The sequence below is a fragment of the Pyxicephalus adspersus genome, chromosome 1, assembly GCF_032062135.1.
Source record: "Pyxicephalus adspersus chromosome 1, UCB_Pads_2.0, whole genome shotgun sequence".
NCBI classification, from domain to species: Eukaryota; Metazoa; Chordata; class Amphibia; order Anura; family Pyxicephalidae; genus Pyxicephalus; species Pyxicephalus adspersus.
Window position 1 is genome coordinate 48267738 of NC_092858.1, and position 12950 is coordinate 48280687.

The 12950-nt window shown below is 37.4% G+C and overlaps 1 protein-coding gene across 3 annotated transcripts in view; it reads right to left on the reverse strand.

Moving 5' to 3' along the window:
- The window catches only part of AKAP11 (A-kinase anchoring protein 11), a 44227-nt gene that overhangs the window by 15053 nt on the left and 16224 nt on the right, over window positions 1-12950 (reverse strand). For all 3 annotated transcript variants that reach the window (XM_072410293.1, XM_072410279.1, XM_072410287.1), the window contains exons 3-8: window positions 12591-12701; window positions 10526-10573; window positions 10064-10189; window positions 9299-9563; window positions 1764-6072; window positions 914-1069 (exon numbers count right to left, since the gene is read on the reverse strand). In XM_072410293.1, the coding sequence (XP_072266394.1) occupies window positions 914-1069; window positions 1764-6072; window positions 9299-9563; window positions 10064-10189; window positions 10526-10573; window positions 12591-12701 (5015 nt within the window). The remainder of the gene's footprint in view (window positions 1-913; window positions 1070-1763; window positions 6073-9298; window positions 9564-10063; window positions 10190-10525; window positions 10574-12590; window positions 12702-12950) is intronic.

Below are 12950 nucleotides of genomic sequence, written 5' to 3' on the forward strand. Positions count from 1 at the left end.
AAAAAAAAAAAAAAAAAAAAGGTCATTTTAAAAATGTAAATCCAAGTAAATAAAGCATTAACAAGGCCCCCATTTTACCGTTCAGGTGAGGGCAATGTACCTCTATAATAGGGTAGTTCAATTAATAAAAAAAAAAGCTAGCATGACATATTGGGACCTGAAGCTCTATCACAGCTGTAGAGTAATATATTGCCCAGCATTACTGTGAAATATTTTTTATAATATTTATATCTAATTAAAATGTACTGTTCTGAATAGTAAAATACAAGTATTTCATTTGGTAAATAATATTAAAAAAACATTTAAAATCAATTTATTCTAAATCAAAGCTACATAAATAACTAGTGAATAAAACAATTTTTTGGAACTTGACAAAGATCATATACAAGCTGCCAATACTGACCTCTACTTCCTAACATGATAGTTCTCTAGATTATATGCTGATGTTTGGGCTTTCACACTTGGATTGGCTAATCTTAACAATACAGAGATGAAAAAATCCAGAATTTTTTAGGTTTGTGATTAAAGTTAAACACAGGCAACAAGCATTTTCTAAAGGAAGCCACCAATTGCAGCCTGTATATGTATTTTCTAGCAAGTGAACTTTAAATCGTTGGGGGATACGGTAACCTATATTTGAAACACAGCTACATATTATAGCTTCTGACAATGAACTGCAGTTAAAAAAAATAAACAATATTTTACAGATACAGTATAATGTAAAAAAAAAAAAAAAAAAACAGGAGTGCAGTGAAGTGGGTTTTCATTCAGCCTGAACTAGAGAATCTAAGTTCAAATAAAAAAGTGCAGTACAAAATAAATTCATAAAAAAAAAAACAGAAGCTAGATATATTTACCTGTTAATTTAAGCAATACTCAACAATGGTTTATTTTTAAAAAAAACTCTATTTACCTGTCACTAAGGTGAAGGAAGCTGCTGCTTTCATCTTGGTGTTCATCCTCAAAGCTCAGATTGGACCAGCTGCCCGTGCTGTCATCTCCAATGCTAACGCTGGTCTGTTGGCTCGCCAACGAGTCCTCTGACTGGAACCCATCCTTTCCATTAGAACTAAAACACAAAAAAGAAAATGGATAAAAGCTAGAACTGTATGACTCATCAAGTTGCTGAACTCAACAAGTTTACCTTATGCTCTCAACAACTCTTATTAACAAATATTATGTAGAATCTAACAATTAGCTGACTTCCCCAACATAAAAAGAACCAAAGCTTTGAATGTATATCTGTAGATAGACCCCAATAATTTCTATGGCAGATTGCAGGACAGTAGGATAGAGAAGCGTAGAGAGGGAAGGCACAATTTTATTTAGCGTGCCTCATTATTACTGTGAGTATAAAGGAATCATGGTTGCAATAGCAGTTCTTGTACTCCACCCCCCACCCCTGATATATTATTGTTTTTATCTATGTAGAATAATTTTATCTAATACATATACATTTAATACAGTGTGTGCCCATACCGGTAGTCCTAAAGCATTATCAATTTGCCATCCACACCTCTGTCGGATTGAAAGGTGTTGATATCCCTTCTTCCTAATCCTAACCACCTTCCTAATCACTTTTTTCAATTTTGTTTTATTGCAGCCTGTTGCTACAATTCTGTTTTTGTTTTTCTTAATAATCTACACTCAGTACCTCATAATGGCAACATTTTATTAAAAGAAAAACTACATTTAAAAGTATTCAAAGAATCAGAGTTCTGCAAAGATAACTAACAATTGTTTAAGTGAATACCAAACCTCACCTTATATTAACAACATGGCCAATATTCTTCATGGCAGACATCAGGATTTCAGTGGTAAGGCTTTCGGCAAAGCTGACCCCATCATGTCCAATCCCGCTATCACCAGCTAAGCTTGTGCTGCTGAGTTCACGCTCTGCTTTTTCGATGGCCGCACTTACTATTTTATCAGCAAACATTGCTCTCTTATCAAGGTCTATTTGAATTTTGGGGATGTTCAGATGAAAAAGTCTTGATTTCTGTCCAGTATTTTGCTTAGATTTTGCACACTGTTTAATTTTTCTGGATATGTCATGTCCTATCAAAAAGTGACAAGATGATAAAGGGTTTCCTTGCAGCTCTTTTGCACTACATAATCTGCAAGCAGTTCCATAAGAATGTACAAGTTTTGCGGCATTTGAGTCTTTGTCAGTTTTCCTTCTGTTTTCCAATGCTTGAAGCCTGGCCCGCTCCAGACTAAATTCCAAAGTACTATCTACAACCTTGCAGGCATATTGTTCAATAGCATGTACAAAACTTTCACTATACCCATTATCATTCAAACTACCTGTGCTGTGATAAAGCTTCTGTTTATGGGAGAATAGTAAAGGTGCCTTGGGATATGAGGTTTTGACAATCTCTCCATTGACATAATCATTTTTGGATTTTGTATAGAGACAGGAGTCCGTTAATGATTTAGGTAAAGAAGCAGCAGAAAATGTTAACCTTTTCTTTACATCACATGTTATGGTGTTCGCAAGAGATTCTGCAAAATGAATTAGCCTATTAAACTCTGTTTTGTGCACGGAGTCCTCAGTGAAAGAAGGAAGGATAGAGCTATTTTGTCTTTGATTTTCTTTACCTGCATGATGAGTTCTTCCCAAAAGTCTGAATATGTCCTTGTTACTATTTGCATCAGGTCTCATTCTAGGCATTATTTTCTTATTGCACTTCAGCTTAGTAGTTTTAGAGGCCTGCTGTAGGCCAGATTTAATTGCTCCATAAACTAATCTACTTGCATATTGATCCAGTATTAACTCGCTACTCCCTCCTTCCATTTTTAGGACCCGTATAAGGTGGTCAGCATATTCTTCAGTTACACTTTCACAGCTTGGATATTTGGAGGTCAAACCAGCACCTCCATAATAGTGAGGCAGGGGAAGAGTTGCTGCATCAAAGGATGTAAAGCGAGCATAGTTATGATTTCTTTCTTTGGGTCTACAATCTTTATCCTTTTTTTGAGAACTGCTATATTCCAGGTCACAGGCCGAGTTCTTTCTACTGCTCAGCACTTCTTTTGCATCATTAATGACTTCACCAGCAACACAGTTAGCATATGAACAAAGTGTTTCTAAAAGGTCCTCAGTAACATTTCTCATGTAGGCGGGGTATCCCCATTTATCACTTAATACACTTAACTGTGACCTGTTCCTCATTGTTGGTCCCTGATCAGACTCATCAACTAACGAATAAGCAGCCATGTTAGTAGCCATGGATATGATGTTACTTGACAAATATTCAGCATATCTAAAAGTTTCTTCAGAAACCTCAAGCTCTTCAGAGCTCTCATCACTACTAGAACTTTCTACCTCTTCAGAAAGGGACCTCATAAGTTTAAGCATGAAGTCATCCTTTTTCATACTGTTCTGTTCATAAACGGACAGATGGGGAGTAGATGGTGGTGTGGCAGGATAGAACTCTTTTGCCAGTTGCCCCTTCAGTCTTTTATTTAGTTTTCTCATGCTTCTCTCGGGACTCACATCATAAGACGTCAGAGGTGTAGAAGGTGGTGTGCCTGGCAGAAAGGTCACATTTGAACCTTTATGGAAACTTTTATCCTCCATTAAAAATTTATCACCACAACTACACATAACAGAAGAAAAGCTATTGAAATGAGGAAGACAACTTGGCAGGCCAAAAAATGGGGGATCTATAGCATCATTGCTTTCTATACCACTTCTTACGGTTGCACCACCCAAACTGGCTTTATTGTTTCCATTATTTGGATTCCCTACAAAAGTATATGATGAAGGTTTACTTGTGAATCCAGAGTTGCTGTCTCTTGAAGAAGGTCTTGTAGGAAAACATTGATTTAGGGAAGCACTTTCTATGTGAGCATAGCTATTAGTATGATGGCCAACTAAACTAACAGAGATATCTAGGTTGGATTTACTTGCATCCCATCTGCTTGATAGAGATTGTGCATTTTTGCCACTTGGATGCCTACAAGCACCTTTAGCCAACTCATCTGTCGATTGAAGCTGCGATGAAGCACCTTCTAATGAAAGATCTTGTGGAGGGATATCAATATTTCTGTTAGTCATCTCAGCATAATCTTCCACAGTTCTGGCTGATTTGATAACATCATATGCCTCATTTACAATCATGTCTACCATAGTTACTGCTAATGTTTTTACTCCATCTGCTTCCTCCTTTATAAAATCTACATATCTTTGCTCTTGTCGTCTATTACTTACACAATTTTTAGAGGAAGAAAGTATTACTTTGTCACATGGTAATTCATTAATGTCTTTTCTTGAGAAACAATTATCTACATTATTAATGCACATGTTATTGGTGGACATATCTGTGTGGTCACTGGAAACAGAATGTTGACTCAGCACCCTTGCAGCTACAGGCACAGGAACAGAACTCATAAGACCAGATGTAAACAGTAAAGCATAGTGGACAGAACAGTCTTTCTTGGACCCATGTGGTGCAGGCGGGGCAAAATTATGTACAGGAGTAAGGAAAGATGATGACGACTGAGTTGACTGATTTTTTCCTTCTGAGCCTACGTATTTTAGGTTGTCCATTGAAACACTGATAGCAGCTTCTGTGGTGAAAGTTACATTCACTTGAGATAATTCAATAAAGGCTTCCTGTATCACAGATTCTGATAAATCTTTAGCATAGGAACTTACTACAACATCTTCATAGTCAAAAGATTGTGTATCAGAAGACACATTTGGAGTAGGTGGGTGAGAGAACTGACATACTTCCATAATACCCTCAAAAACTAGTTCTTCTGCAAGGTCTGCAGCAAATCGTGTTACTGCATTTGTAACCATTTGTTTCTTTATATAGCGGAGTTCTTGCAGAGCACTTGTCATGACTTCACTAACCATAAGATTTGCTAAACTATTAATAGCTCGTTTCTTTATTGAAAACGCTTGTCTCCTACCAATTTCATAAAATGCCATCTGAAACACATAGGATGTTAGCCTTGCCGCTAGGTGGCACAGTGCACTAGTACAGGAAGTAACGCCCCTTTGCAAGTCTTTAAATGCATTTCCAAAGCTTTTTTCCACCAGGTCTGCAGCATATTTCTGAATTCCACCTTTGATAGATTTATGCTTTGTCTTCATTTTTCGTTCTGATTCTTTATTATTTGATTTGCGTTTAAGCTTTATAACCTTCTCAGGCTCTTTTTTCACAAACTCAGAAGATGGTTTAGTCTTTAAGACAGAATCAAACATATCAGCACATACACGGTTTGCATAATTGCTAAAGGCAACATAAGAATCTCCTTTACAAGACACGGCTTTATTCTGACTTGCTGCTTGAAAAGAACAGTCTAAGCCTATGGCAACTCCAGGAGGGCTAAAAGCAGATGATCTGATTGGACTAAATAAGGATCCATTATCTTCAACATATGTCTTTGCTGGCCGTGGGGATTCTGGTACATCAACTACACTACTAAATGGAGACTCTGCTTTACGAGGTGTTGGTTTTCTTATACTAGCCGACAGTGTAGGGCGATCAAACTTAAATTTTTGTGGATTCATGCAAACTGTACTTACACTAACTTTTGCACTTTTCCGTTTTTTAGGAGGGCTTTCTAAAACAGGTTTCCTAATACCTTGGTAATTGTCTTCTAACGATGGATCCAGTTCATCAAACCTATCAAAGCTATCAAAAAACTCACTTATTTCTGAATCTGAGTCTTCAACACCATCTTTTCCAACTGGAATCTTCGGAAGGCTAAGTTTTGCTTTTAAACTTTTTTGATACCCTTCTTCATCTAGGAAAATAATAGGACTTGGGCTTGAACATTCAGACTCTGAGGTATCTTCAGGGGATGGGGAAAATTTGTTTTTGTCTAGACCATTTCCATGTTTCCATGTATCACTGTTTGTTATATTGCCACCATATTTAGGCAATGCAGAAATGTCCTGGTGTCCCACACAATTCACAAGAACTGTAGACTTGATTGATGACCTGCGGCGAACAGAACTAAATATGATTTTTGTACCACTGATGTCTAGGCAGTGAGAAGGCTGTGTCTGTGAAGCAGCATCCCGTTGATTTGCTGAGGACCCCCAATGCATATCTAAGAGATATTAAAAGAATTAGTCATTTTTAAATTATGATTATAGTACATCAGTTCACACAGGTCACTAATGTGCAAATAATAGTAATCATTTTTAAATATATTTTATAAATATATTTTTTTAAATAAGGGTTTTAGGCAGACTCGCATTTTGTCAATGGATAAGACAAACATGTAAAAATAGTTTAAGCTTCCCAAAGTTATGAAAAAGCTGACAGGCTCAACACTTTCACATTCACTCAACTAGGTGGGATTTCTGCCTCACCGTCAAGCCCCAGGTAAAACTACAAGAACGATAGAGCTGATCTCTATCATCACAGGTAATTGGGATAGGGGCTGGACCAGAGAAGGTATGTTACTATCTATAGATTTACAAAAAGTGTTCGATAGCTAATCCTGTGACTATCTTACAATCCTTTTATAAACAAAGGGCTTTGATCCAGCATTCCATTGACTCATAGCGGCTCTCTACTCCACGCTCTCAACCCACATCTCGAATTAAGGACATTCTCCCCCACTAATTCAGAGTAGGTAAGGAACCCCCTATCTCCGCTGCCATTTGCCCCAACTATAGAACCCCCGGCGTTAGCCATCCGTCAAAACCCAGATATTAAAGGGAATAAATGTGGATTTTCTAAACAATAAAGTGCATTAGATGCAGATGATGTCCTAATGCATATTTCTTCACAGGTAGTCACACTCCCGAATCTCTACAGCAGGAACTACAGTTGTTTTTAGGGGTGTTGGGCCTGACAGTGAATAGGAACAAATCACTAGCCCTCAACCTCACTCTCCCACAGCTCTTAGTAACTCAATTTCAAGACAACTATGATTTCACACTGCCTCCCCTATCTGGGCATCCAAATAACACCTACAATTACTAAACTCTATCAGGCAAATTATCCCCAATTTGTTGCACAACTATGAAGGACCTAAATAACTGATAGCGGCAATAAAAATGAACATTCTCCCTCGACTGCTATATCTGTTCTGAACATTACCCATTGCGATTCCAAAAAGATAGAGAAACATACTAAAAAAATTGCTAAAATTTATTTGGAACCATAAACCACACAGGATTCCTTGTACACACCAAAATCTATAGGAGTCCCCAATGTCCTGCAAAAAAAGCTTCACACACCATGTCAGACCCCAATGACCACCATAGAAGTTCTTTCTTGTCCTTATTTTATGCACTGTCATTTTGGGATGGCCAAAAAACAAAACAAAAACGTAATTTATGCTCAGACCATTCCCCTCTGGCGCCCTTCTGGGGTAACCAAGAGTCCCTGCCCCCCCCCCCCGACATGACCAGTCCCAGTTCAAATAGTGGACCAAAAGGAGGTTCTTACAGATTATGAATCTCTTAGATAGTAAAACAGTTGTCAGAATGTCAGTCCTACGAGAAAAATATTACCTATCACGATCAGAAAAGTTTTGTTATGTGCAACTTAGATTGTTTTTACATTCTAAAATCAATCTCTGAAGTATGTCTCAGCTTGACTCCCAGAAAAAGCTTTTCTATATCAGTGGTTGCCAACCTTTTCGGTCCAGCGGAACACTAAAATCACCGGCTCCCGACCACGCAAACGCGGGGAGCCGAGTGTCACTCAAAGGGGGAGAAACCTCCCCAGTGTGACATCATTATGGCATAACCCCGCCCACACTCCCATCACAGATCTAAGCCTGCAATGGGAGAGTGGCCAGTTATGTCCAGGGACACACTTGACAGGCCTGGGAACTGCATGGGGGACATAGTCGCAGACCACCAAAATTTTCTTGCAGACCACTGGTTGGCGACCGCTGTTATAAATGACACAAAGGGGAGCTGATTTGGAGATTGCGTAACAGACCAAGGAGTGGAAAGACACTACGAGCACACTTCACTTATAAAAGCTAATTAAAAGGTATATGGTGCTAATCAGGCTCTATAAACAATTTAATATACTCAAAGCTACACATGAATCTACCCAAAAGAAGCACCCAATTTTCCAAGTTAGACGATTAATTTCTGAAACCTGCAGCCTGACTAATATCCAACATCTTTCTGACCGCTTGTATAACTATAGCATGCTACTGGAAAGCAAGTAAAATCCATTTAGACTTTACCAAACACAAGTTAAACTGGATTATTTCGAATGACAAAATAACAAGGTACTTTCTTTAAAAACTGGGACACATGGATTGAGTATAATGTGATCTGAATCCCATTGGAGGAACCATTTCCCTTACACCCCCTCCCTCCCCTTCTATGTCTGTGTTTTTCACATTGTTTCCCCATTGCACCTAATGCTGATCTTCCCAAATTTTGGTATTGAGTTTAGTTGCCATTAGGCAGACCTCAAAACTTTAGTTGTTAACAAATTTATGCAATAAATTGATAAATATATCAATGCCTAGCCAGGACTGGATTTTTTGTAATGAGGTTCTGGCTTTCCAATCAGTGGGGAGTATAAGCTTTGCAGATTGTGGAGTTATAGGTCTGACTCAGTAGGGAGCATGTCAGGGAGCACAGATTTCACTCTGCAGCTGCTGGGAAAGGAGAGGCTCGTCTACTTAAGCTGTGTACACAGTGGTTGTGCATGTTTCTGCAATACACCTTCTCCTTTACATGTCACTCCCTGCATCGTTCAAACGATTGTATCTAGCGTGTGTACACTATTGGCGGAAATATATTTGAACGATCGTATCGTTACAGCATGTACAGAATTGTGCACAATACAATTGTTCAAGTATAATCATGCATAATCGTAGATCAGTCATAATCGTTTGTTTTCTAACAATAATTATTGGACGTGTGTACCTAGCTTTAGGCTGTGGTTGCTTTAAAATGAAAAAAAAACTCATTGTAAGACAATGAAAAATTTCTGCTTTAATGCACCTAGAATATACTAAGTCAATTTAAACTGAGGGTTTAAATGGGCTGTTAATGACTTCGACCTTTGGAACCTCACAAGGTATTGTGTTTACTCCCAACTCCATGAACCTTGCTGTACACAAATTTTTTTAACAATATTGGATTCCTATAGAGCATTGGAAAGTTATAAATACTTCCTGCTTGCGATTTTCCACTACCTGGTATATTAGTAACAGCCACTGTGGAAGATAAAACAGCTAATATGCTCAGGCAAAAAACAAATGCTATAATAGTAGTAGTTGGGCACTACCAAATACCCCAAAACAAGTTAGGAAATGTCTAGGTTAGGTAGCATAAAAATACCAGTACCTTGGCTGTCATTTGTATTTACAGGATCCTCTTCATCCAAATGTTCAAATGCCGTTACAAAATCATCCTCAATTGAAGAGACAGAATGATTTGTGTCATCGTCCTCATGATGGTCCGCTTTCTTATTAATTTTGCTCAAGCAGTCCTGCTCTATTGCATACCTCACTCCAGCTGAATATTTGCTCAGCAGGACCAATAGATGGTCTGTTTTAAAGGGTGACAATGGTGCTGAAGTCATCATACATATGGACCCAGAAAAAAAATTCTGCAGAAGTATAACAAGATACAAGAAATAAAATAAATACCTAAAATATATATTTAACAAATTCCATGCATGTTCAAACACTTAAAGCTAAGACTCCCTGATTTCTGTCACTCTCCCCATTAACATGAACATGTAAAGCAAACAATTTGTATCTGGTGAGAAGAGCGGTCAGGTTGATACTGATGGCAAAATTTAACTTCCTACAGGCAAGGTAAATTTATAGCAACCAAATTTGGTACAGAAGAGCCTCTACAACTGTAACAGACTGAAGGTAAGGTTGGAATTCAGCTTTAAACTACAAGCTCCATACATTATGGTAGGCTAAAACATAGAATCTGCAAAAATTCTGTAACGGCATTATGCAAGTTTCCCATGTATTGTGTCTAACCAACGGGAGCATTTTTATTTGAGTATAATTGTTATTGTCAAATACAACCGAATAATAACACTTAATCATGTGCTATCACTTCCCCATACACAGCAATCAGACGATTATGTACCTGTGTTGCATTAGATTTCGCAACCTCTTTTCCATCTTTGATTAGAATAACTTCATTCTCGTTTAAATTGCACAGATGGGGAGACTGAATCAATTCTGGTACATCCACATAAAGAGCCGTTACACCCTATGAACAAAAGAAATACCAACAGTTTACAATAAATACAATTCTATAGAAATTTCTTAAAAGAAAGAGCTGTATTTCTAGTATTTTTCATTGGAAACTATTAAATGTTTAAAAAATAGAATAAAAGTTCAGGAAAAACATGTCTGCTCTAAGATACAAAAATGTAGATTTTAAATAATGCCCATTCCAGCAACTGTTATAAATACATTACTGAACAAAAACAGAAATCGACTGAGTTTTGGATGGAACAAGTAATAAACAATCTGTGATTGTTGGAGTAACCTAAGAGGTTCAAAAAATAAAGATTAAACATTTAAACCTAACATTATGTGATACCTGAATGTTTTTTGTTCCCGACTCCCTAGAAAGCCCAAGGAAAGTAATCTGCAAAAGAATAATAAAGTTACTCCGGAATGAACAGCTGCTAGCGCTCACGAACACTTGAGAATGACATAAGTCACTACAAGATGGATCATAACAAGCTGGAAATGGGAATTCATCACACTTGGGGGAGCCTCTAAAGTGACAGCCAATATTGGACACATTATAAAGAACTTCAGACCTCAAAGTGAAAGAAAGAAATAGATTATACTATAAGTCATATATGTCACATCTCATATGTACTGACTAACATCTGTACCTGGTGTACAATTGTTTATTGATCCATCATCATTGATCATCTTGATCATAGATAGGACTTGATCCCCATCCAATTCACCAGCATTGTGTTTACGGGCACCAGTTGTCATTTCCAAATGACTAATTTCAGTGTAATAATGGACAAAATAGCTGAAATCCTCACTTCATAAAAAGACAGATGGGCCACAGCCAATAAAAAAAGGACTACCAATAAATAATGACTGTAGAGCAGATGAAGGCAACCTAAAGACACAAATCCTAGTTAGTGACTGATCACTTTCAGCTTACATGGAATGCTGAGACTGGTAGTATCACCATCAGTGATACCACCACTATCAGATGGGCCCTCACATAACATAGACATACTCCTAATATGGCCTAATGTGTCATTTGTATTACACTTTTTTTTCTTATAAAATATCAATACAGAAAGCCTTTGAATAATATATATATATATATATATATATGCGCATTTGGTAAGGAAGGGTAAAACCCACGTCAGATTATTCTTCCTTGGCCATTTTGGAAGATTTGACTTCCTGTCCCAGAAAGGCAACAGTAATAAGATGTGATCTCTACAGGGGATGAGAATTTGCCTTTTAGACAGTTGCCACCAATCATCATAAGATTTTTCCACACTTTTGTCCTGCTGACAACTGTATAATTTTCTATTTACCCTCACTTTCTGGTTCTCAGGAAAAATAGAGGGGTGAATCTTCCCAGCGGGGAACAGACAACAATAAACACATACTTAGAATGAATCACTATGTGGCAAGGAGTATTTTGTAAAATTTTGACCTATTTCCCCTCATTCACAAGTAGTAAGAAGTAAGTGAAGAGCTCCATCTAGAGACACAGTTACAACACTGCAGCTATTTTTCTTCATTTTTTATTTCACTATAAAAATTCATTAATTGTATGTCAACGCAAAATACTAAATACTTTATTTATTTATTTTTTTAGTTTTCAATGAAGTTGGGAAGGATTAAAATTGTTGTCAGGTTTTTACTGCCATCTAGGATTTGGTTAGATTTTCTCTCACTTCTGGTAACCGAGTGAACACTGATGCGTACAGGTGAACTAGTCACTGCTGCACCTTTGCTTGTGTATGTACTTGTTTGTTGCCACTGAAGTGACCATCACACTTTTGCCTTTTTTCTAACGACATTCATTTAAAATTCACATTAAACAAAAAAAAAAAAATAAATAAATTGTTACCAGTTTAAATGTAAACAATAATTTGTGAAATCATCTTTAAAGATCATTTAGCTAAATATTTCCAACAAGCTAAGACAATAGCCTAACTGGTTAAACAAGCCGTATGCCAAGAATAAACTTCCTTCCATTTCTTAGTTGAAAAGTTCACACAATTTACAAGGTAAAAAAACTAAACAATGTAATGGCTTAGAGCCTGGGTAACCATTAGTGTGTGCAACTGTGTTTCTATAGCAGCTGATGTTCTCATATAATCAAAGTAAACAGAGAAGAAAAAGATTTTTTGCCAAAATATAGGTGGCTCAGAATGCTCATACACATAACATTCACTGTGATAGCAAGGGAGTAAGCCAGAACTCAAAATCTCAGAAAACCTATGGAAGTTATACACTTCTTACACAGACTCATATGATTTAGCTTACATGATTTCACAATATTGTTGGCACACAAAGCAACAAGGGCCTTGTTGTTATGCACTCTGCAGTTTTATAATAACACTAGGCAAGTAGAAAGAACTAAACTGTTAGAAGTGAAAAAAAAAACTGACCTTAATGAAATCCTCTTTTTTGCCACTCTTTAGATAGTCTGTGATAGAACACAGCTCTTTCCTGCTTTGAAGTACTGATTTCATAGAACTCAGCAGCCCCTCGCACATATTCTGGAAAGGAAAATGCTGAAGTGAAACAATTAACCGCACATGCACACACATCAACAAGTGAAAAGCAGTTAAAGCTTTAAAAGGTTCTTTAAGGAGAGAGAGAGAAGAGAGAGAGAGCAGAGAGAAGAGGGAGAGAGCAGAGAGGAGAGAAGAGGGAGAGAGCAGAGAGGAGAGAAGAGGGAGAGAGCAGAGAGAAGAGAGAGAGAGCAGAGAGAAGAGAGAGAGAGGAGAGAGAAGAGAGAGAGAGAG